The following is a 23,758-nucleotide window of genomic DNA, read 5'->3' on the forward strand; positions in this document are numbered from 1 at the left end:
GTCTCCTGCTCCTGCACTGGCCCCGCAGGGTCTCACTTGTGGGGAGGGAGGCATCGGGGGGGGGTGTCAGTGGGGCTGTGCACCCACGGGAGACGAGGCCACCGCAGCCCATCCATCACCACAGCCTTTACTGGTGGGGACCACAGCAGGGGGTGACCCGGGTGGGGGCCGCGGGGACCCCGCTCAGCGCTTCTTGGTCTTCACGAGCCCCTTGGCCACGAGGCAGCGGTACAGCTCCTGCAGGTAGGTGTAGACGCACTTGGCGTCGGGCACAGCCATTCGCACCATGTCCTCCACGTCCAGCAGTGGGGCGCAGCCCGCCCGCTCCCTGCGGGCACACGGGGTCAGCCGGGGCCGTCCGCCCGTGCCGGGCGCTCCGGGGCCGGGGCTGCTCTCACTCACTCGGCGGTGGTGAAGGCCACGGTGAAGTTGTGGCGCCGCGCGCCCGGCTCCAGGCTGCCGTAGTCGAAGGCGTCGGGGAAGAAGCTGTGCAGGAGCGCGCAGAAGGCCAGGCCGCTGCCCCAGCTCCCCGAGAAGTTCTGCACATCCACGTGCTGCAGCCGGCAGAGGGGTCAGGCTGCCCCACACTGCCCCACGGCTGCCCCATGGCTGCCCCATGGCTGCCCCATGGCTGCCCCATGGCTGCCCCACTGCATCACCCCTGTTTTCACCTCATAGCCACGGGTCCTGGCGCGGCACCACTCCAGCAGCATCGCCTTAACCGTGGCTGTGCCCCCTGCCCTCTTCAGGTGTGGGGCTGGCCCCGTGGCTGCCCTGTAGGCAATGTCAGGCATCGTGTAGCACCCCACACAGCCTACATCACCCCCCGCTGACACATTGTCTCATGGCCCCCTCAACCCTCCTGCACCCACCATTTGCACATGGCCCCAGTCTCTCCACGTGCACTACTGCCCCATGCCTCCCATGCCCCCCCCCAGGCCTCCCATACCCCCATTGCCACATGGCCTCCCAGTACCTGTCCTGTCCCATGGCCTCCATTCCTCTGTGGCCCTCTCTGCCCCATGTCCCCCCCATATGCCCTTGCCCCCTGTCCTGCCATAAGGCCAGGCACCTCTCACCCTCCGAACTTCTCCAGGATGGCGCTGCGCCCATAGGCCCGGGTGCTCGAACGTGGCCGCCCCACGGCCCCCTCCAGCCTTGGCCTTTGCCCCACTGGCCCAGGGGACACCTTGCTCCGTGGCCCCCCCGTTGGAGCACCCCTGAGGGCACATGGATGGGTGCACATGGGGTGCTCTGCAGTGGGGCTGGGCTGGGGGGCACCCATGGGGCTGTGCCCCCCTCTGCCCACACTCACCTCTCACTGCCCCCCAAGCCCTCGGTGGTGCCAGCTGCAGGGGACAGAGGAGGGGTTGTGGAGGGAGGGGTCACCAGGGGGTGGGGACAACCACATCCTCCCCAGGCACCCCCAGCACACAGGGCTGGAGGTCCTGTCCCATGGAAAGGGGATGGGGAGAATCTGTAGGGGACCCCATGGGGGTGTGGGGTAGTGGTGACCCCAGGATCCTGCCAGGCACAGTCCTTACCTGTGGGAGATGTGGGAGATGTTGGAGACATAGGGGATGTGGGGGACAGGGGGGATGTGGGAGACATGGGGGATGTGGGGGACAGGGGGGATGTGGGGCTGCTGGCAGGGAACTCGGGCCATAGCTCCTCATCCTCGTCCTGCATCCACGTTGGCTCCTGTGGGCACAGCCAGGGTGGCACTGACGGCACAAGCACCGGCACCACCCTGGTACTGCCACCATGGACAGCGTCACCCTGCCCTGGTGCCAGCGGCACAGTCCGGGTCACCTGCTCCATGCACAGCCCTGTGGGAGCTGTCACCCTGCGCTGGCACCGCCACCCCCGGCCCCCCGTGTCTCACCTGCCGCCCCGGGCTGCTCCCTGCTGCTGCCGGCCTTGGCCCAGCCGGTTCCTGCGGCCCCCCCGGAGCAGCCCCCGCGGCTGACACCGGCTTGGCATCACCTCCGGCATCACCCCCGGTGTCACCCCCGGTGTCACCCCCAGCACTTCCGGTGTCACCCCCGGTGTCACCCCCAGCACCTCCGGCATCACCCCCGGCGTCAGCCCCGGTGTCACCCCCTGCACCCTCCGCTTCGCCCCCGGTGTCCTTCGGTGCTTCTGTCCCTGCACCCCCTGTGTCCCCCCCACTGCCCCCCACGTCCTCAGCCTCCCCCGCAGTATCCCCCACTCTCTGGGCACTGCCCCCCGCATCCTGAGCTGCCCCCGCATCCCCCGCTGCTTCCCCCCCTGCCCTGCTGTCCCCCCCCGCAGCCTGAGCCTCCCCCTTGGTGTCCCCCCCCTCTGCCCCTGGCCCCTGCCCGTCCCCCCCAGCGCCCCCCGCTCCTTGGGGGTCTCCCCCATCCCCGTTGCCCTCTGCTGGCCCCGCGGGAGGGTCTGGGGGGGCGCTGGAGGTTCCCGGGGTGGGGGTGCCTGGTGGGGGGGTCTCGGTGTCTCCCAGGGGCTGCATGCTGCTGTGGTCACTGCTGTGGGGGCACAGGGCTGTCACTCGGGTGCCCCCCCCCAGCCGTGGCACCCCTATTCTGCCGCCAGTCCCCTGCTCCGGACCTGCCCAGCCTGGATTCCCATCCAGCCTCCCCCGTGCCCCTTCCCGGCACCCCAGTCTGCGCCTCCCCCAATACCGGACCCCCATTTCCCAGTCCCCCCGTATCTCATGTCTCATCCCGACTCCCCATTCCCCCTCCCGACCCCCATTCCCCCTTCTCACTCCCCCATACCTGCTCCCGACCCCACGTTTCCCATCCTCCCCCATCCAAGGCCCCTCCCGGACCCAAATTCATCCTCCCGATCCTACAAACTCCCTCCAAACCCCCCTTTGACCCCGTACCGTCCCCCCCTTCCCGATCCCGGTGTGCCTCCGACCCCACAGTCCATACTCCTCCTCTGGCTCCCCGTGTCCTGTCCCGACCCCCTCGGACCCCATTATTTCCCGTCCCGACCCCTCATATCGCCTCTGGGGCCTCCCCCAACCCTTCTGGCCGCCCCCCTCCCGATCCCCGCTGTGTCCCTGCGACTTCCCCACGCATCTCCCCCGACCACCCGTGTCCCATCCCGAGCCCCTGTTCCCCATCTCCAGACCCCCCCCGACCCCTCCGGCACCCCCAGCTCCTCCCGACCCCCCCGTCCCACCTCCGCCCCCGGGTTCCGTCCCGACCCTTTCACTCTCCCCTCCCGACCCCCCCACGTCCCCCTCCCTGTCCCCCCCTGCCCCCCGCCCGTGTCCCCCCTGTGCGTCCCTCCGGGCGCGTCCCCGGTGCCGCTCGCCCCGTCCGTCCGGTCCCGTCCGGCTCCCGCTGCCCCCGCCCCCCCCGGGGTTATTTTTACCCCGGGGCAGGTGCCGCCTTCACTCAGCGCGCGCCGCGGGGCACGCGTGGGGCCGGGAGCGGGGACGCGCACGGGGGGGGCACGGAGCGGGCTCGGGACAGCGGGGGGGGGAGGGCACGGGGGGGGGCACGGGGGGGGGCACAGGCACGAGGGAGACACGGAGCCCCCCGGGGATGGGCAGGGGGCGGAGCCCACCCCAAGCCCCGCCCCTCCGCGGGTGCCCCCTGCCCCCCGTGAGGGGCAAATCGCCGGCCCCCCTCTCCCGTCCGAGGCCGCCGGCGGCACCACGCCCCCTCCGCGTCTACCAATCAGCGCTGGGGACGCGATCCTGCTCCCCACCAGCCTGGCTTCTTATTGGCTAAAGCCTGCGCTGGGCGGGGCCGTTCTGCGTGTGGGCGGAAGTGCAGCGACCACGTGGTTCCTGCCGGGAGCTGCAGCGGGGTCCCGAGTCGGGACGAACTGAACCGAGCGGGGCCGAACCGAGAGCGGCCCGAACCCAACCGAACACAGCCGAACCCAACCGAACACAGCCGAACACAGCCGAACACAGCCAAACCCAACCGAACCCAGCCGAACCCAACCGAACACAGCCGAACACAGCCGAACACAGCCAAACCCAACCGAACACAGCCGAACCGAGCGGGGCAGAACCGAACCCAACCGAACCCAGCCGCACACAACCGAACACAGCCGAACCGAGCGGGGCAGAACCGAACGGGACCGAGCGCAGCCGAGCGGCCCCGAACACACCGACACCGAAGCGCACGGGGTCGTTGCGCACCGGCATGGACCCGCTGCGGGCGCAGCAGCTGGCAGCCGAGCTGGAGGTTGACATGATGGCAGACATGTACAACCGGTGCGCGCCGCCGGGGCGGCGGGGCTGGGGGTACGGGGGCTACTGGTGGAGCACGGGGATGGGGGTCCCTGGGGAGGCCCATGGCTGGGGTGACGCTTGGAATGTGCAGGTTTGGGGAAGGTCGCTGAGGGTGTCAATGGCTGCGGGACCCTGTGTGTACCCGGGTGTGCTGGGGATGGGGGTTCTGTGCAGGTGCCCGTGGCTGGATGGGGTTCACTGGGGGTGCCTGGGGAATGAGGACCGTTCGGGGTGCTCATGACGAGGGGGGCACTGCGGGTGCCCCAGTACTGGGGGGCACTGGGGGTGCTTATGGCTGGGGGTACACGTGGGATGCCTGGGATTGTGGGGTCACTAAGAGTGCCCATGGCTGGGGAGGGCACTGGGGGATACAAGAGGCACTGGGGGTCCGTGGGGTGCTGGGGCTGGTGGGGTGTCAGGAGCATGGGGGGCTCTACAGGGGCTGCCTGGGAAATGGGGTGTACTGGGTGAGGGCACATGGGGGTGCTGGGTGGCAGCAGGGGAGCAGGGCCTGAGGGTGCTGGTGCGGTGCAGGATGACGCAGGCGTGCCACCGAAAGTGCGTCCCCCCCCACTACAAGGACGCGGAGCTGTCGAAGGGGGAGAGCGTTTGCCTGGACCGGTGCGTGGCCAAGTACCTGGAGGTGCACGAGAGGATGGGCAAGAAGCTGACGGAGCTGTCGCTGCAGGACGAGGAGCTGCTGCGGCGCATGCAGCAGGGCACCGGCACCGCCTGACCCCACACCCCAATAAACCAGAGCCTTTGGGACAGCTCGGTCGCTTCCCTCGGCCCCCAACCCCTCCCATGGGATGTGCTGGGGCTCATGGTGAGCCCGGTGGGTGCTGCGGGGGACACCCCCCTCGTGCCGTCCCCAGCCGCCGTGTGCCGTGTCCTTGAGGGGGGCACCCTGGGTGTCCCCCCTTGCTCAGCCCAGCCCATGTAATCCCCAGGATTAGGCAGAGCTGGGCTGAGCCCCTCATAATCCCCTGCAGGGTGGGGACGGGGCTCTGCCCCCCCGCCTGCCTGGGAAGACACTGGAGGGGACACACAAGGGGACGTGGTCTTGGAGCAGTGGGAGGGGGACAGGGACACCCCTGAGGCACGAAGCCCTGATGGGGGCACCCAGCCCTGCACAGGGACCCCTGGCAGGAGCCCTGGGGACACCTGAGCGGGAGCAGCCGATACATGGACATACCCACACACCACGGGGATAGGCAGAGATTCCAGGGTCCCCTAATGCGTGGTGAAGGACACCTGCAGAGGGGGTGGCACCCGAGGGGACCCACACCATGGGTGGGTAGTGTCCCCCTGTCTGTCCATGTGTGGGTGCTGTGGGTTGTGACGGGCAGGGTGCGGGTGGTGCAAGGCTCCCGGTACACAGTGGGTGCCGCATGGCAGTGGGTGCAGGGTGCACGGGGGGGGGGGGGGGTTGCCAGCACCTGGGGGTGGGGTTTGTCCGTCCATCCCCATGTTCCTCTGTCCCCCCCCACGCTGCCGGCCCCGGCGCAGCCGCGCTGCCATCAATATTTCAGCAGGAGCAGGCGGTGACCTGGAAAGGCAGCGAGTGGCTGAGTGGGCGCGTATGTGTGTATGTGCCTGTCTGTGCATGTGTATGTATGCATGTATGTATGTGTACATGTGTATGTATGCGAGTGTATGTGTGCATGTGTGTGCGCGTATGTATGCATGTACATATGTATGTATACACATTGTGTGTGGGTGTGTATGCGTGTGAGGGGTGGATGTGTGTATGTACGTATGTGTATGCATGTGTGTACATATGCATGTATATATGTGTATGCAAGTGTATGTGTGCTTGTGTGCATGTGTGTGTGCACGTGTGTATGCATGTACCTATGTATGTATATGCCTGTATGTGTGTCTGTATGTCTGTGTGTGCATATGTGTGTGTACATGTGTGTGGGGTGTGTACATGTGTGTATGTGTTTATGTGCATGTGTGTGTGAGTGTATATATGTATGTATGTGTATGCATGTGTGTATGTATGTATGTGTGTGCCCCCATGCCCAACATGGCAGCCAGGCCTCTCTCTCCCAAAATAAGACCATTTTTAATAAATAATTTCCCAGCTTTCGGTCCCTGTTGGGGTTTTTCCCACTCAGGATCAGGGGGGACCCTGTGTCCACAGCCCCCCACAGTTCAAGTGCCCCCCCAAGGGAGAAGGGGGGCACGGGCAGCCCGAGGAGCGGCTCAGAGCCAGGGCAGGAGCAGACCCAGGAGGGGCAGGAGGACATGGGGCTGCCGGGGCACGGCAGCGGCAGCCGGGGGGGTGCAGGGGGCCTCTGGGCAGCCGGAGGCCACGGGGGGGCCACGGGAGTCACGGGACGGGGGGGGCGGCCGGAGCTGGGGGCCCCGCAGGTCGTGCGGGGGGAGCCCATCACGGTAGAAGGCGGAGGGCGGCGCGGCCGGGAGCGTGCCAGGGCGGCCCAGCGCCCTCCCAGGGGTGCCCATCACCGCCACCACACCGCCACCACGGCCGCCACCATTGCCAACGCTGCCGACACCATCACCATCATCTTCCTCCCGTGCCTGCTCCTGCTCCTCGTCGTCGTCGTCGCTGTCGGGGCAGGCGTCGAAGTCGCGTGCGCGCAGGTGGCGCAGGTCGGTGCCGCGGCGTTGGGGCGGGCTGGCGCACGGCACGGCCGAGCTGGACACGCGTGTGCGGCGGAACCAGGCCCAGAGCGGGCGCGCGCGGCAGTCGCAGGCCCAGGGGTTGGCGTTGAGGCGCAGGAACTGGAGCGCGGGTAGTGCGGCCAGCGGGTCTCCGGGCAGCGCCGTCAGGCTGTTGTTGAACAGGTAGAGGATGGTGAGGCGGGACAGCCCGCGGAAGGCGCGGCGGTGGATGGTCACCAGCCGGTTCGCGTGCAGCAGCAGCCGGTCCAGGCTCAGCAGCCCTCGGAAGACGCCCTCCGACAGCGCCCGCACCCGGTTCCCGTGCAGGAAGAGGTGGCTCAGGTTGGCCAGGTCGGCAAAGAGGTCGTCCTGCAGTGTGGGGGCACAAGGGGTTGGTATCTGGGGTGTGCAGCCTCACGGGCCCTGCCCCACAGCCCTCAATGGGGGAGCACCCAGGGTGTCCCATAGAGCCCTGCCCCATGTCCTTGTCCTGCAGGCATCACCCTGCCCCATGGCCATCACCTTGTCTGTGTCTCTGCTTCATGCACACCACCCAACAAGCCAGCTCCATGAGCATCACTCATTGCCCTCTCCCATGTCCATACTCCATGGTGTCACCCATCATCCTGTTCTGTCTCCCTGCTCCATGGACATCACCCAGCACCTTTTCCCACAACCCATCTCCATGAGCATCACTCTTCCCTGCATCCCTACTCCATCAGTATCACCCATCATCCTGCCCTGTGCCCATACTCCACCGTGTCAGCCATCACACTGCCTCATGGGCATCACTCCACCCTGTGTCCCTGCTCTGTGGGTGACACCCATCACCTTGACCTGCGGGTCTCCCACATCCCCAGGTCATCACCCTCCCACCCGCTACCCCCCGCCCCACAGGCACCCCACAGCCGCACTGGGGCAGCCCCAGGACTGTGGCGGACCTGGAGGTAGAGCAGCCCGTTCTCCTGCAGGTAGAGGTACTGGAGGCTGTGGAGGCCGCGGAAGATGGCGCTGGGCAGGGTGGCCAGCTGGCACCGGTAGAGGTGCAGCGCCTGCAGGCGCCGGAGGCCATGGAAGGTGTCGGGGGCCAGGACGCGGAGGTGCGGGTTGTCACCCAGGTCGAGCTCCTCCAGGGCGGGCAGGTGGCGGAAGGTGCCCGGCTGGATGGAGGAGATGTTGTTGGAGTAGAGCCAGAGGGTGACGGTGCTGGGCCCGAAGGTGCCCGCCCGCAGCGCCCCGATGACGTTGTTCTGCAGGAAGAGGCGGCGGGCGCCGGGCGGGAGCCCCGCGGGCACCGAGGAGAAGTTGTTGGCCTGGCAGCTGACGGTGGGCGGCGAGACGTAGCACGTGCAGAGCGCGGGGCAGGCGGGCGCCCCGCCGGGCACCCACACCAGCGCCAGCAGCAGGGCCGCCAGGCGCCCGCCTGAGGGCACAGTGGGGCATCAGCACGGGGGCAGCGCGCGGCAACGCCGCCCCCCGCGGCCCCCCTGCACCCCCCTGCCCAAGGGACTGGTACCCATGGGGAGCCCTGGGAATGCGCCCACCCTCATGGCCATGGAGCCCCCCAGGGTCGTGCCAGCCCTCATGGCCATGGAGCTCATGGAGAACTCCTCAGCCATGGCTGCCCCGCAGGGCTGGACACCCATAGGAACTCCCCAGGGCCCTGCCCACCCTCAAGGCCATGGAGCCCATGGAGAACACCTAGGCCATGTCTGCACCATAGGGCTGGACACCTCTTGGAGGCCCTCAGCACTGTGCCATCCATAAGGCCACGGACAGCTCCAGGTCTACGATGACCTTATAGGGCTGGACACCCATAGGAGCCCCCACAGGGCCATGCCCACCCATAAGGCTGTGGAGCCCATGAAAAACCTCAAGGTCATACCCAGCCATGGAGCCATGCAGCCCCAGGAGGCCCCCAGTCCATACCCACCCCATCAGGCCATGCCCATCCTCCACATCCATGCCCACCTCAAAGCACTGAGCACCCCTACAAGTGCCCCCAGGCCCACATCAGCCCCACAGAGCTGTGCTCCCCAGTGCCCCCCACCAAGAGCCATCCTACCCCACAGCCCCAGGAGCCCCCAGGGCCACACTTTCCCCCAGGAGCCTCACAGGTCCATGCCCTCCCTATCACTCTGTGCCCATCTTGCAGGACCATCCAGGCTGGGCACCCCAAAACCATTCCCCTCATTGACCTGTGCACCCCTGGGACCTCCCCAGGGCCATATCTGCTACCTGCAGCTACACTCCTATGGGACTCCCAGTGCTCCTTGGCCACCCCACGGGATCACGGATGGAGCCCCAGGACCGTGTTCACCCCCTGGGACCACATTCCCATGTGACCATCCCCACCCGCAGGGTCTCCCCCCCCCCGACCAGGACCATTCACATTCCATGGGATCATGGACCCCTTGGGACTGACCCCCCTCCACCGGACAAAGGGGGGGGTATGGGGGGGTGTCCACGTGCGCGCGTGCCGCGGCCACGTGCGGGGAGGGGCACGCGTGGGCGCGCGGGCTGACGCTCTCGCCACTGACACGAGCAGCAGCCGCCGCTTCTCCCCCCCCCCCCCATCCCCATCCCGTCCAACACCCCCCCCCCCCTCCTTTCCATATCCATCCATTCCCCCTCGGGGCTGCAACCCGAGAGCTTCATCCATAATTCAACCCCGGGCGTCTGGCCCCGTGCCCGGGATGCGGGGATGCTCCCGGTAACGGGGGAGGGGAAAGGGGGGTGGCCCCCTCCGGTGCACCTCCGGTACACCGGAGGGGGCCACCCCCCTTTCCCCTCCCCCTATTGCGCTATGGGGAGGGGGGGCACCCACCCACCCACCCACAGAGGCATCTGCTCAGCCCCGTACCGCCGTGCGCCCCCCACCCGCGTCCCATCTGTCACTCCCCCGTCGCCGCGGGCTGACTCAGTGGGGAGCTGAAGTCACCGGTTCCCGGTGCACCCCCCCATACACACCCCCCACCCCTCTCCCCCGAAGTCCTGCAACGGAACCGCTGCACAGCCCCGGGGTACCCCATGGAACCCGCGGTGCACACCCGGGTGAGGTGTGGGGCACGCACAGACAGCGGCTGGGGGGCTCGGAGTGGTTCCAAGCACCTCAAGCAGGGATGGGGGGGTTGGGGTGCGCTGTGGGTCCCGGGGCACCCTCACATTGAGCTGCACTGAGATCACTGTGGGGCTCGGGGGAGACACAGCCCAGGGTGGGGGATCTTGAGGAGGCATCGATCACCCCGTGAGGCACCCGCACCCAGAGGTCGTGGTTCTGGGGTGGCATCGAGCACCCCATAGGGCACCCACATCCCAAGATGGGGAACCGGGAATGGCACCGAGGCGGTGTGGAGTGCCTACTCCCCGGGATGGGGGTCCCGGGGTGGATCCGACACCCTATGAGTCGTGGGGGACCCACACCCCGGGAGAGGGGTCTTGGGGTGGCATCAAGCTGATGGGGCACCTCCACGTCGGGCTGGGCTTGCACCAGGCACCCGTGGGTCGCAGGGCACCCACACCATGGGCTGGGGGTCCCGGGCTGGCACAGAGTGCTCCGTGGGTCATGGGGACCCAGCACGCCGGGCTCCGCACCCCGGAGGTGCTCGGTGCACCCGTGGGTCGCGGGGGGGTCACCCCGCACCGGCCTCACCCCACGCCCTCCGTGGCTCCCGCACCCCGCGCGGCCGCGGGCGCCCCGACAAAAGAGCCCGGAGCGCCCCGAACCGGGACCGCGCTCCGAGGGGCGGCTCCCCCCGCCCCGCCGGGGGTCAACGGACGCGCGTGGGCCCCCGCCGCCCCCACGCCTACCTTGGGGCAGGTCCCGAGCCGTGGGGGGCCGCATGGCGGGGCCGCCGCTCAGGCGCTGCCCGCTGCCCCGGGGCTCATGGCCGCTGCCGGGGGGGCCGCTCGGCCCGGCCGCCGCCCCGGGGCATGGCACGGGTGGGCTGCGGGCACGGGTGGGCTCGGCTCTGCGCTCGGCTCTGCCCGCGGCTCCGGTGGGGCTGAGCCCTGCCCCGCGCCGCGCCTTATCCCGGGGCGGCCGCGCTCCGCCCCCCGCCGCCGGCCCCGCCGATTAACCCTTGCGGGGCCGGTCCGCCACGCGTGGGGGGGCTCACAGGGGGCCCGGGGAGGCGAGGCGGGGCTCCGGGGGGGGGGCTGCCGGTCGGGACCCACTGCGGGAGGGGCGTGACCCGCGGTGAGGACTCCGCTGTCGGTGCGGGGCCCCCCCCCCCGTGTCCGTGGGGCTGCCGTGGGGGGGCGGGGCGGCCGCGCTCGTGGGGCACGTGGGCCGCGCCCCGGCCCCCCCGTGACCTCGGGACCCCCCGCATGGGGCTGCCCTCGGTGGGTGCCGCGGCGGGGCGCGCGCACGGGGAGCCCCGGGCCGAGCCCACGCAGGACCCGGCGCTGTCCGCGGTGCTGCCGCCGGCGCTGTCCGTGGTGCCGATGGCTCCGCACCCACCCGGGACAGCGGCACCCCCGAGGGCCGCGCGGTCCGTGTCCCGCACCGAGCCCCACGTGGGGTGCGGGGGGGGCACACGCGTGTCCGCGCCAGGCTGCGGCGCACGAGCTGGCACCGCCGCGTGTTTGCGGCGCCGGCTCCGGCGTGTGAAATGCCACAATCTGCCGCGGCCGCCACGCGTGGGCCGCGCGCGGGAGGCGCGGGGCTGACTCAGGGGCTGCCATCCGGTACCGCCCCCCGGTGCCACTGCTTCCCCCCAGCACAGGGGGGGGCTCGGTCCGACTGCATGGGGACATGGGGATGGGGTGAGCAGGGGTGGGCAGTGGAGGCAGGGGTGGAGGGATGGATGGATGCATGGATGGATGCCTGGATGGATGCATGGATGGATGCATGGGTGCATGGATGGATGCCTGGATGGATGAGTGCAGGATAGCTGAGAGGAGAACAGAGGGACAAGACAGGTAGAGAACAACAGGATGGGACAGAGGGACAGAGAAATAGGTGGGAGGCAACTGGAGAAAGGGCCAGACAGGTGAAGGACAGATAGAGAGGATGGATGGACAGAGGGATGCACAGATGGAGGACAATAGGAGAGGACAGAGGGATGGACGAGTGGAGGGAGGGCAGGTGAAGGCAGGAGGGCCGGAAGGGCACAGGCCGGGCAAGCAGTGGGTGGTGAAAGAGACAGACACTGAATGGGAGTGAGGGTGAATGGAGCTGAGGTTGGGGACAGATGTGTCCAGGAGGGGGACAGATGGATGGGTGTCAGGCAGATGGATAAGTGACAGACGGTTATATGGGTGACAGACAGATGGACAGGTGATGGACATATGGATGGTTGACACACAGATGGATGGGTGACGGACAGACTGGTGGGTGATGGACAGACAGATGGGCTGGAGGGTGGGGATAGGATGGGCGGTTGCAAGCGCTGGTGGATGGACGGGCGGACGGATGAGGTGGTGGGAAGACAGACAGACAGACAGATGGATGGATGGAAGAGCGGACTTGATGTGGGCAGCCAAGAAGAGTGTGGTGGGAGGTCCAAGGTGAGGTGGAGGCAGGAGTGCATGGGGACAGCCCCAGAAGTGGTCCAAGGGTGGCCTAAGGTGGCCCAAGGTCACCTAATAGTGGCACAGGGCTGTTCCATGGTGGTCTGAGCTGGCCCAGGGGCTACCTGAAGTGACCCAAGGTGACTCAGGTGTGGCCTAGGTGAACAAAGGTGACCCGAGGGTGACCCGAGGTGACCCAAGGTGACCCCGGGGTGGCCTAAGGGTGGCCCTGGGCTGGTCCATACTGGACCAAGGGTGACCCAGGGGTGACCCGAGGTGCCCCAGGGGTGACCCCGCTCGAGAGCACCTCAGGGGCATCAACACGAAGGTGGCACCGGGGGGTGTGGAGCTGACGGGGGGGGGGGGAGGGGGCGCAGGGGGCGGGGCTCATCCGGGACGTGACCCGGTCCCAGCCGTGCCCGGGGCCGCTCCACCGGGGCCGCCTCCTTCCCCCCACCCGGCAGCGCCGCGCGGGGGGCGGGGCAGGACAGGGCCGCTCCGCTCCGCTCCGCCCGCCGCGAGGGGCGGCGGCACCGGCGGCACCGGCGGCACCGGGAGCGCGCGGGGCAGCTCCGGGGGCAGCGCCGGTTCCTGCCCCCCCCGCCGGTGAGTAACGGATGGAGGGGGGGGGGCGGGAGGAGCCGAGCGGAGCGCGGGAACCGCGTGGGCCCCGCCGCGGCCGGTACCGGGGGGGGCAGCGGCTGCGGGGCCATGGGGCTGTGTCGGGGCCGTGTGGGGGCCGTGGGGCACGGCTGTAACCGGGGCCCCCCCGGACCCCGCCGCCACGTGCTTCCCGTCCCGGTTCCTGAGGCCTCTCAGGGCTCCGGGCGCTGCGCTCCGGGGCCGCTTCCCCCCCTTCCGGACACGGGCGAAGGCAGAGGCCGCCCCCCCGCCTGGCCCCCTCCCACTGCGCTGCCCCCAGCCCTGCCCGTGGGGCACGGCCCCCTCGGGGCGCCCCAGAGCCCCCCACGGGAGGGCAGCGGCGCGGGCAGGGCCCGCAGGGTGCCCACAGCACAGCCCCTGCACAGCCGCGCTCCCGAGGCGGGGACGCGCCGGTCCCTGCAGGAGGGAACCGGCCTCGGCCGCAATTAATGATTAAAGTGAAGGAGGCCGGAGCCAGCCCCGGGACACGGCGCGGGGGGGGCGCCCCTTTGTCCCCACCTGACCCCAGTCACTGTTCGGGGTGACCTGCGGGTCACTGCAGGGCCAGCGCGGCTGGAAGGGGCTGGGGGCACCAGTGCCAGGGCTCCGGATCCTCTGGTCCCCTGTGGGGGTGTTACCAGTATGGGGGGGGGGGTCACTACTATGGTCAGGAGAGACCATATGGCCTGGAGACACCAGTATGGTCAGAAGAGACCAGTACAGCTTGGGGACACCAGTATGGTTTGGGATAACAGGCATGGTTTGGGGTAACGGGTATGTCGGGGCTGCCATCATGGCTTTAGTGGCCGATGACACCCGCAGTGGGGGCAGAGGGGTCCCCGGCACTGCCCCAGTGCTGCTCCGCTGCTCCCGCTGAGCTCTCGCCCCCCCGGGCTCGGCACCATCTGCCCGGGGCTGGTTAATCTTTAGCCGCCGCTGGCGCTGTAATGAGGCCTCATTAGCGGCCATTACAACGGACCGGGCACCGCTGGGACCCCGGACCCCGGCACAGATCTCGGTGGGGAGCTCTGGGTGGGTGAGTGGGGCAGGGGCCGGGCCGTGGCCTTGGCACCAGCCACAGCGGTGACACCAAGGGAAGGGAGCGCCCAGCCCCGGGGGGGTGGGTTGGTTTTGACCCGGTGTCCCCAGGGGGGTGATGGGTCCCAGGGCAGTGTTGGGGTGCCCTGGGGGTGCCCTGGTGTCCTCAGGGGACGTGTCACGGTCCTCAGCACTATGCCGGGGTCCCTGGGGACATGACTGGGTCCCTGAGGGTGGCACAGGGTCCAGAGGTGCCAAGCAGAGGTCCCCACGGGACATGCTGGTATCCCCACGGGACATGCTGGTATCCCCACGGGCGGCGCTGGGGCCCCCAGGGGCTGTGCCAGGGTCTCCAAGGTTCGTGCTGTGTCCCCAGGGGCTGTGCCGGGGCCCCAAGGGGTGGTTCCCTGTCCCGGGGGCAGTGCCAGCGCCGGGCACTGCGCCCATGTGCTCGGGGCTGTGCCAGGGCCCCCGCTGGGACACGCCGGGTTCCCAGGGGCTGTGCCAGCTCCGGGGGGTGCGGTGCCCGTGGTGCACACACCGGGGTGCGCGGCGGCACCGTGCCACGGTCCCGAGGCCGTGCCAGGGGAGGTGCCGGTCCCTGGGACGGGCTGGCGCTGGTAGATAGAGCAGCCGCGGGGGGGTCCCAGCGCGGCGGGGGGGACCGAGCCGCTATCGGGCCCTGGCAGCCGCGGGGGGGCCATGGGTGCTCCCGGCAGATTAGGGGGGTCTGTGCCGGTGGGGGCGCCCGGTGCGGGTCTGAGCTCGGCGCCGGTGACCGTGACAGCAGGAAGGCCTGGCCTTGTGCAGGTGGGTGGGGGGTACAGGGGGGTGCCAGCACATGTGCATGCATGTACACGTGTGTGAGCCCATGTACATGTGTGTGCATGTGTGTGAGCCTGTGTACACACCTGTGCAAAGCCCCCGTGCCAGGCAGAGTCCTTGCCCATGTTGTGGCATGCTGGGGACCAGTGCCAGCCACTGGTGGCTGTGGACAAGGGGCACTGCTGGGACCACGGTGGCCTTTGCCCACTGGCCACATGCCCAGGTGATGAGGGTGTCATGGTGCGGGTGACCCGGTGCGTGTGCCGGTGACCAGTGTGGGTGCCAGGTGTCATGGTGTGGGTGCTGTCACAGTATGGTGCCAGCTGCCACAGCGCGGGTGCTGGTGACCCGGTGTGGGTGCTGGTGACCCCTGTGTGTGCTGGGTGCCACGGTGCGGGTGCTGGGTGTTGCAGTGCAGGTACCAGTGACCAGTGTGTGTGTGCCCGCAGGCGCGGCAGGGCCGCGGTGCCAGCGCCATGGCGGGGGGCAGCGCGGGGCTGCCCAAGCGCCTGGGGACGCTGCTCTCGGGGCTGCTGGAGTGCGGCGCCTTCTGCGGCCTCATCTTCGGCTGGGCCTCCCTCGTCTTCGTCCTCAAGGACCTGCAGTACTTCAAGGAGTGGTGCCAGCCCGCGGGCTCCAATGGCACCGAGCTGCTCGGTACGGCCCCAGTGCCGCCCTGCTGGGGTGCTTGTGTCCCATGGCGCCCGTGTCCCGGGTGCCACATCCCTGATGCACTGTGGTGCCCCAGGTTCTCACTGTCCTAATCCCTGGGTTCCCACTCTCCCATGTCCTGTGGTGCCATGTCCCAATATCCCTGCTGTCCTCCTGTGTGTGCTGGGTGTCACGCACATGTTTGCCCACAGTCCCCGTGCCTGTGTCCCCACTGTCCCCATTCTCATGTCCCATTTACTGTCCTGATGCCCCATGGGTGCCCCATATCCCTGCTGTCCCTATGCCCTGCAGTAGTCTGTGTCCCCACTATCCCAGTGCCCATGTCCTGATGTCCTGTGGTGCCCCATGTCCACAATGTCCCCAGTGCCTGGGGTGTCCCATGTCCCCAGGGCTGTGTTCCCACTGTCTGTATGCCCTGGGGTGCCCTGTGCCCCCATGTTCCCATGTCCCCATGTCCCTGTCTCCGCTGACGGCCGCCCCGCAGACTGCAGCCGCCAGGATGAGCAGTTCTCGCTGGTCTTCACCATCGGCTCCTTCATGAACAACTTCATGACCTTCCCCATGGGCTTCATCTTTGACCGCTTCGGCACCACCGTTGCTCGCCTCATTGCCATGTGAGTGGGGGCAGTGCCAGGACAGCCCTGGGTGCTGGGGGGGGGTGTGTGAATGGGTGTTGTAAGGGTGCAGGGGGGTGTTATCAAGTGTGGGTGTTATCGGGGAGGGCAGGCGGAGTGGGGGAGGCAGGGCCCTGCCTGTGGTGGGGGCCCCATGTGAGCCCGGGGGGACCCATGCTGGCCTATGGTGCTGGTGTTGGGGTACAGCCCGTTCTGACACCTGCCCCCAGTGGCACCAATTGTCCCCTGTGTGTCCCCCACACCCCCATTACCCCCAGCCCCTCATATGCCCTATGCTCCCCCAGTGTCCCCAGGAGCACTCATGGGATACTGGGGTGCTGGGTGTGATGGGGTGTGGGGGTGCCACCTGCCAGGACCCTGTCCCAATTGTCACCACTGTCCCCACCTTGCAGCTCCCTCTACACCGGCGGGACCCTGCTCGTTGCCTTCTCCACCCCAGGTGAGACCCTGTGAGCTTTGAGGGGACCTGTTGGGGACCCCCTTGTCCCTGCTGACCCCTGTGTCCCCAGGGCTGTCGGTGCTGCTCTTCCCAGCCATGTCCATGCTGTCGGTGGGCGGCATCCTCCTCATCCTCACCAACATGCAGGTGAGTTCCCAGCACCCTGACCCCCACTCAGTGGCCAGGACACCCAGTGCTGGGGGATCCTGATGGCACAGGGGGCTCTCTCCATGCCAGGTGGGCAATCTCTTTGGGAAGTATCGCTCCATCATCATCACCCTCTACAATGGGGCCTTCGACTCCTCATCTGCCATCTTCCTCATCATCAAGGTGGGCACCAGGGGGGTGCTGGGTGTCCCCAGGGGCCCATCCCCTGCACAGGCACTGTGAGGAGGGCTGAGGACAGAGATGGTGACAGTTGAGCCACTACTGGGGACATGGCTGGGGACACCATGAGGACACAGTGGAGCTGTACAGGACTGTGGCCCCAGGGTGGGACAATGGAGGGTGGCCAACCAGCTTGTCCTGTCCCTGTCCCCATCTGTAGGTGCTGTATGGGCACGGGCTGTCCCTGCGGACCATGTTCCTCTTCATGGCAGCCTGCAGCGCCTGGCACCTGCTGCGCACCCTCTTCCTCATGCCTCGCACGCGCATCCCCTACCCGCTGCCCCCCGCCTACAACTATGGGTAGGGAAGGCCCTGCCTCTGCCCCATGGGGCAGCAGCACCCATCCCGTGGTGGGGGGGGTGGTGTTTGGTCCATGGGTGATGGTGATGGGTCCCATCCTGTGGTGGGTGGTGGGTCTCATCTTATGGGTGGTGGGTCCTGTCTTGTGATGGGTAGTGGTGGGCTCCATACTGGCTAGTTGGTGTTCCCACCCCATGGGTGGTGGGTCCCATCCTGTGATAGGTAGTGATGGGTCCCATTGGTATCCAATGGTGATTCCCATCCCACGGGTGGTGGGTCCTGTCTTGTGGTGGGTGGTGGTGGGTCCCATTGGTATCTAATGGTGGTTCCCATCCCGTGGGTGGTGGGTCCCATGCTGTGGTGGGTGGTGGTGGGTCCCATCCCGTGGGTGGTGGTTCCCATGCTGTGGTGGGTGGTGGTGGGTCCCATCCCGTGGGTGGTGGTTCCCATGCTGTGGTGGGTGGTGATGGGTCCCACTGGTGTCCAATGGTGGTTCCCATCCCGTGGTGGTGGGTCCTGTCCCGTGGTGGTTGGTGCTTCCCGTGCTGTGGTGGGTGGTGTTCCCCGGGTGGCGGCGGCTCCCATCCTGCGGGTGCTGGTCCCATGGCGGTGCTGGTCCCAGGCTGCGCTGCCCGGGCCGCTCGCGTTCCTACCGCACCTACGAGGAGAAGCGGCCGCCGGGGGAGCCGGAGCCCGAGGAGACGCCGCTGGAGCCGGTAGCGGCCCGAGGTGAGGGGCGGGGCTGGAGCAGGGGGCGTGGCTATGCAGATGAAGGGGGGGGTGTCCACGAGATGGGCGTGACTGCACCCGGCTGTGCTGGGTGGCGGGTGCCGTTATGCAAATGAAGAGGGCGTGGTACCAGAGGTGGGCGGGGTCATTCTGCTGCAGGAGGCGTGGCCTCAGGCTGCGAATGGGTGTTGCGGGAGGCGGTGCTATGCAGATGAAGGAGGTGTGGTCCTGTGTGGGCGTGGTCAACCCTATGTAGGCGGGGTCAATGGCCGCGGGGGGCGGGACTTGCCCGTGTGCACGTGCCAATGTGTGACCCCCCCCGCAGGCGCCGCCGCCCCCCCCGCGGTGCCGTTCTCGGCGTGCGCGCGCTCGGCGCGGTTCGCGTGGCACGTGGCGTGGCTGTCGGTGCTGCAGCTCCGGCACTACCTGTTCATCGGCACCCTGAACCCGCAGCTGCAGCGCCTGGCGCACGGCGACGCCGGCCTGGGTACGTGCGGGCACGGGGGGGGCACCGGGCAGCGGGCCCGGCTCTGTGCTGACGCTGTCCCCCCGCAGTGAGCACCTACACCAACGCCTTCGCCTTCACTCAGCTCTGCGGGGTGCTCTGCGCCCCATGGAACGGCCTCATCCTCGACCGGCACAAGCGTGGCAAGGCCCCGCACCCCGATGGTAACCACCCTCCTCCCTACGCTGCACCGGTGCCCGGTGTTGCCACACCAAGCCCTGACGCCGCTGTCCCGCAGGAGCCCTGGCGGCGCTGGCTGACCTGCAGGCATCGGTGCTGTCGCTGGTGGTGACCGTGGTGCTGGGTCTGCTCTTCTCCATCGCCGCGGCTGTGCCCGTGCTGCCTGTCCAGTTTGGCACCTTCGTGCTGCAGGTGCTCAGCCGCTCCTTCCTCTATGGCGGCAACGCTGCCTTCCTCGCCATCGCGTGAGTGTGAGCACCAATGGCGCGTGGGCACCAAGGTTTGGGGGGGCAGCATGGGTGGCAGCAGGGGACAGGGTAGGGGTGGCAGGGTTATGGTGGCAGGGGACCGTGTGGTTGGTGGTGGCAGGGGATGGTGGCAGGGGACAGGGTGGTGGGGTCACTGGGATGATGGGGAATAGTGGCAGGGTTGGAGGGGTGGCAGGGGATGGAGTATTGGGGTCACCATGGGGGTGGCAGGGGCCGGGTGTGAGGGTGGGGGTGTCAGGGTGATGCGGTCCATGGTGACGCGGTGCATGGCGGTGCAGGTTCCCCCCACAGCACTTCGGGAAGCTCTATGGCCTGGCCATGGCACTGTCGGCGCTGGTGGCACTGCTGCAGTACCCGTGTGTGGCGCTGGTGCAGGGGCCGCTCCAAGGGGACCCCTTCTACGTGAGTGGCTGCTCCGGGAGGGGTGGGGGTCCTGCCACATAGGGAGATGGGGGTCCTGTCTCATAGGGGATATGTCCTGCCCCATGGTGGGATGGGGGCTGCCCTTTGGGGAAGGAGTTCTGCCCCATGGAGGGATGGGGGCTGCCCCTTGTGGGGTTCTGCACCAAGCACTGCAGACCAGGGGGTCTGTGGGGCTGGCCCAGGGCACCCCTAGGCTGGGGTGAGCACCCCTCACCCTGCGCCCTGACCCCCACAGGTGAACCTGGGGCTCATTGCCGTGGTGCTCGTGGCCTTTGTCAGCCCCGTGGTGGTGGCCCGCCAGTGCCGGCGCCAAGCCAAGGAGCTGGGGGCTGCCGGCACCCCCCTGGCAGCCGCCCCCAGCACCGAGACCCCCGACAAGGCGACCCACTGAGCCCTGCACCCAGACCCCAGCACCCGGACCCCAGAACCCTGTTTTCTATTGGACGTGGGGGAGCTCTGCCCCAGGCTCGGGTGCATTTGGAGGGGAATAAATATGGACGACCCCTCTGCTCACTGGGCAGCACCTCCCACCGCTGGGGCTTCTCCAGTGTCTGCTATGGGGCTGGGCATCCACTACCTCCAGACCCCCCGAGACCCCTCCCCTGCACAGCCTGGAGACTGTGGGTGCAGTGAGCCAAAGGTTTATTGGGGTTGGGGGTGCAGCCCCCGATGTGGGGCTGGGGGGAGCAGGGAGGTGCTGGGGTCACTGGGAGGCTCAACACCATTCCATGGGACTCAGCCCTGGCACTCAGCAGCACCCATTGCCCCAGGATGGAGATGTGGGAGCTGCGAGGACGTGGGGATGTGGGGGGGGGGGGGGCATGGGAAAGGGGCACCTCAGGGCTTGGGACACCCAGGGGATGTGGGCAGGGCTGGGACATGCAGTGATGGGCACTGGGACACAGGGACAGGGCTGGGGCACCCAGGGTGTGCACCGGGGTCAGGCCGGGCAGTTGGAACCTCTTGGGGGTCCCAATGAGCCCTGGGCACTGTGGCCCTGGTCCCCCCCCCTCCATCCCTGTGCCTGGCGCTAGTGGCCGAGGGAGAAGGTGCCCGAGTCGGTGGATTGCTTGTCCCGGGGGCAGAGGCTCAGCCCCCCAGGGGCCGGCGCCGTGGGGCTGCCAGGGGATGGCACCATGTCTGCCTCTGGCACCTGGGGGGCAGCGGGTGGGCCTGGGTTAGTTCCTGCCCCATGGCCAGGGCACTGCACCGGTCAGGGGCACTGCCTAAGTGTGAACCCCCCATCCAGCCCCACACATCCCCCTGTGTGGCCTGACCCAGCCCCATGGCAGCCCCAGCCCCACTGACCTCCTCGAACTTGCGGGCCTTGTAGTGCTCGGCTCCCTTCAGGAAGTTGAGCAGGATGATGTCGCACAGCACTGTGCCCTGGGGCGGCAGTGTAGGGGGGGTATGCTATGGGGCACCTGCTGGCACCCCACAGCCCCCCATGGAGCCAGCCTGGGGCTCTGCTGTGTCTGCACACTGCATGACTATGGGGTTCTTCTTCACCGTGCCTCCCAATTGCTATGGGGCATCACCATCACTCTGCCCCACACCTATGGGGTGCTCAGGGCCTCTTCCAAGCCCCCTCTTAGGAAAAGGGGGGCTCCCCCCACCACCCGGGAAGATGCTGCCATGAAGGGGCTGAGAACGGCCACAACTCACCACACCTATGGAGGTGAACGCGGCCACCGTGTTGATGAGGGTGGGGACGATGCCGAACTTCCCGGCCTGGGGGTGCAGAGACCTCGTTGGTGGGGGGCCCAAACCCCCCCCAGCCCCCCTGTGGGCTCCCTGGCCCCACACGCACATGGCCGTACACCAGCACGTCGAAGCGGATGCCGAAGGCTTTGGTGAGGGTGCGGCGCTCGGGGCCGTCCTGGCAGTGGTGGTACCGGGCGTGCCTGTGCGGGGACACGGCCGTGGCGCACACGTGTGGCACTCGCGTGTCCGGCGCCGGCCTGTGCCGTACCTGAAGTTGTATCCGGTGGCGTGGGACAGCCCGTCCAGGCGGGTGAAGGAGTAACGGGGCAGGCAGCGCTCCCCACCGCGGTCCAGGTCACAAACCCACCCGATCTTGATGGCCAGCACCCCCCCCTGCACCACCGCGCGGGGCCAGCGTCACCCCATGGGTGTCCACGCAGACCCACGGCCCTCCTCCCTGTGTTCCCCAAGACATCTCAGTGTCTCCATGTCTCTGTGTCCTGCATCCCATATCCTGTCTGCTGTCCCAAACCCTGTGGGCTCACATCCATGTTCCTCTAGGACCCCATGTCCCAATGTCCTCACATCCCACTCCCTACATCCCACATCCCTTCATCCCCATGTCCCACATCCCAGCATCCCACGTCTCCATGTCCTTATGTCCCACTCCCCCATGTCTCATGTCCCCACATCCCTCAACCCTGTGTCCCCATGTCCCTTGCCCCAAACCCTATGTTCCTGTGTCCCGTGTCCTCATGCCCACGTCCCCCCATCCTGCACCTCACATCCCCGTGTCCCCATCTCTGTGTGCCCCTGCCCGTGTCCCCGGTGCGGCTCACGGTGGTGGCCAGGGAGCGGAAGTCCTGCCCCGCGAGCCGCACCACGTCCCCGAGGCGCAGGATGGGGCAGAGCGGTTGGAGCTGCGGGTGGAAGCGGCAGCGCCCCAGGTCCCCCCCGGCGCCGGGGGGGGGGAGGTTGGCCCTGGGGGGACGCGGCCGTGAGGCGGCGCCGGGGGGGGCTCCGCGGCCCGGCCCGGCCCCGGGGCACGCACTTCTCGAAGCCGAAGAGAGGGAAGCGGATGCTGTTCTTGATGAAGAGGGTGAAGTTCTCGGCCTCCAGCATGATGGGGCTGGGGGGGAGAGCGGGGCGGCCCTGGGCACGCGGCGGGGGGGGCACGCACCCCCGCGTCCCCCGTGTCCCCGTCACTCACACGTCCACCGTGTCCACCTCGGGCGGGCACCAGCCGCGGATCTCGCAGGTGCGCAGGGTCTCGTTGTAGGGCACGCAGCGGCCGGTGAGCAGCCCTGCGGAGCACCCATGGGTGCGCTGAGCGGGCGGCCTCAGCCCCAGCACCCGGAGCGGGGCGGCCTCAGCCCCTGGGTGCACGGAGCGCGCTGGGCTCTGCTGCCCGTCCCTCACCGCTGCCGCTGCTGCGGCTCCTGTCCCGGCAGTCGCGGTCGCTGCGGCACCGGAACGCGGCTTCGCTCTGCGGGGCGGTGGTGAGCGGGGGGGGGGGTCACCCCGAGGCCCCCCCCCTGCCCCCGCAGCCCCGCACCTCGGGGCACAGCCCCTGCGCCTGCTGCTCCGTCAGGATCTGCTTGGTGACCACCACGAACACGGAGGTGCCCTGCGGGGACCGCACCGTCACCCCCAGCGCCCGGGGAGGGCGGATACCGGCATGGGGGGGGGGGCCCGCGGCCTCACCTGGGGGGGGGTAACGTAGTCAGCCGTGTCCAGCACGCGCCCCGCGTAGCGCCCGATGCCCTTCACCTTGGTGACCACCGAGGACTCGATGCCCGTGTCCCGCACCTGATAGGCTTTCTCATGGAGGAACACCCAGCTGGGACAGCACCAGCGGGGACGGTGACGGCGGGGACGGACCCCCCGGAGCCCCTCGGCACCGTCCGGCAGCCCCGGCACCAGCGGCACGGGGTCCCCCGACGGGCGCTTGTCCCCCCCCCGCGAGCAGACGTGGCCGCTGTCACCGCCTGGGGAGCCCCGCTCGGACCCCGACACCGTCCCCTCGCTGCTCCCGCACCGCCCGCCCCCACGGGGGCACCGGCACTGTCACACCTCGCACGTGTCCCTCCTCCGCCCCGTGCCCCCCGCTCTCACCCGATGAAGTAGGCGAGGATGAGGAGCTGCACGGCGCGGTGCGTGGCGCCCACCACCCAGCTCCTCACCACCACCGACTTGGGCGTCTCGTACGAGAAGAACTGCATGGCCCAGGGCGGGCAGCGGCGCGGGGCTGGCATCGGGGGGCGGGCAGGGACAGCGGACGGGCACAAAGGGGAATGTGCGGGCAGGGAGCGGTGGGATGGGCAGGGGACAGGCAGCGAGGGCGGTGTTCAGGCTGTGCAAGCGGGGATGTGGGCAGGGCAGGAGCAGGCAGCGGTACGGGCAGCGAGAAGGGTGGTGCAGGAGGGGTGGGCAGCGGAGCGGGCAGGGGCCAGGCGGGGCTGTGCCCGCAGCGAGAGGGGTGATGCGGGCAGGGTACGGGCAGGGTACGGGCAGCGCGGCTGGTGCCGAGGCTGTGCGGGCAGGGAGCGGTGCTGCGGGCAGGGTGCGGGCAGCAGCGGCTGGTGCGGGCAGCTCGGGGCGGGACGGGGCGGGGCGGGGGCG

The 23,758-nt window shown here is 68.8% G+C and overlaps 5 protein-coding genes across 6 annotated transcripts; 2 read left to right on the plus strand and 3 right to left on the minus strand.

Annotated features, from left to right (window-relative positions):
- Positions 1 to 111: 111 nt before the first annotated feature.
- SMTNL1 (smoothelin like 1) lies at positions 112 to 4,153 on the minus strand. The gene is made up of 8 exons (XM_034062075.1): positions 4,083 to 4,153; positions 1,886 to 2,030; positions 1,551 to 1,701; positions 1,316 to 1,376; positions 1,080 to 1,193; positions 672 to 774; positions 403 to 554; positions 112 to 328 (listed from the first exon to the last, which is right to left on the minus strand). The coding sequence occupies exons 1-8, from the start codon at positions 4,151 to 4,153 to the stop codon at positions 184 to 186; spliced, it is 942 nt and encodes a 313-aa protein (XP_033917966.1). The 3' UTR covers positions 112 to 183.
- Positions 3,994 to 5,010, plus strand: TIMM10 (translocase of inner mitochondrial membrane 10). The gene is made up of 2 exons (XM_034061600.1): positions 3,994 to 4,222; positions 4,775 to 5,010. The coding sequence occupies exons 1-2, from the start codon at positions 4,152 to 4,154 to the stop codon at positions 4,974 to 4,976; spliced, it is 273 nt and encodes a 90-aa protein (XP_033917491.1). The 5' UTR covers positions 3,994 to 4,151; the 3' UTR covers positions 4,977 to 5,010.
- A 1,441-nt stretch (positions 5,011 to 6,451) lies between these two features.
- RTN4RL2 (reticulon 4 receptor like 2) lies at positions 6,452 to 10,718 on the minus strand. The gene is made up of 3 exons (XM_034061528.1): positions 10,685 to 10,718; positions 7,816 to 8,297; positions 6,452 to 7,243 (listed from the first exon to the last, which is right to left on the minus strand). Exons 1-3 carry the CDS (start codon positions 10,716 to 10,718, stop codon positions 6,452 to 6,454), a joined length of 1,308 nt encoding a protein of 435 aa, XP_033917419.1.
- A 4,122-nt stretch (positions 10,719 to 14,840) lies between these two features.
- SLC43A3 (solute carrier family 43 member 3) lies at positions 14,841 to 19,914 on the plus strand. 2 transcript variants are annotated; one of them, XM_034061515.1, is made up of 13 exons: positions 14,841 to 14,878; positions 15,343 to 15,550; positions 16,050 to 16,179; positions 16,593 to 16,639; positions 16,710 to 16,786; positions 16,877 to 16,969; positions 17,187 to 17,326; positions 17,949 to 18,055; positions 18,381 to 18,542; positions 18,611 to 18,724; positions 18,799 to 18,985; positions 19,288 to 19,411; positions 19,668 to 19,914. In XM_034061515.1, exons 2-13 carry the CDS (start codon positions 15,370 to 15,372, stop codon positions 19,821 to 19,823), a joined length of 1,518 nt encoding a protein of 505 aa, XP_033917406.1. In that variant the 5' UTR covers positions 14,841 to 14,878; positions 15,343 to 15,369; the 3' UTR covers positions 19,824 to 19,914. The 2 variants fall into 2 exon arrangements, with proteins under 2 accessions (XP_033917406.1, XP_033917408.1); XM_034061517.1 differs by lacking the exon at positions 19,668 to 19,914 and having other exon boundaries at positions 18,799 to 18,991; positions 19,288 to 19,400.
- Positions 19,915 to 20,431: 517 nt separating this feature from the next.
- P2RX3 (purinergic receptor P2X 3) lies at positions 20,432 to 23,552 on the minus strand. The gene is made up of 12 exons (XM_034061617.1): positions 23,252 to 23,552; positions 22,841 to 22,976; positions 22,692 to 22,763; positions 22,556 to 22,622; positions 22,347 to 22,440; positions 22,188 to 22,265; positions 21,976 to 22,117; positions 21,405 to 21,529; positions 21,243 to 21,336; positions 21,098 to 21,163; positions 20,741 to 20,818; positions 20,432 to 20,585 (listed from the first exon to the last, which is right to left on the minus strand). The coding sequence occupies exons 1-12, from the start codon at positions 23,389 to 23,391 to the stop codon at positions 20,463 to 20,465; spliced, it is 1,215 nt and encodes a 404-aa protein (XP_033917508.1). The 5' UTR covers positions 23,392 to 23,552; the 3' UTR covers positions 20,432 to 20,462.
- Positions 23,553 to 23,758: the final 206 nt, after the last annotated feature.

The sequence above is a fragment of the Melopsittacus undulatus genome, chromosome 4, assembly GCF_012275295.1.
Source record: "Melopsittacus undulatus isolate bMelUnd1 chromosome 4, bMelUnd1.mat.Z, whole genome shotgun sequence".
In the NCBI taxonomy this organism is placed as follows: Eukaryota; Metazoa; Chordata; class Aves; order Psittaciformes; family Psittaculidae; genus Melopsittacus; species Melopsittacus undulatus.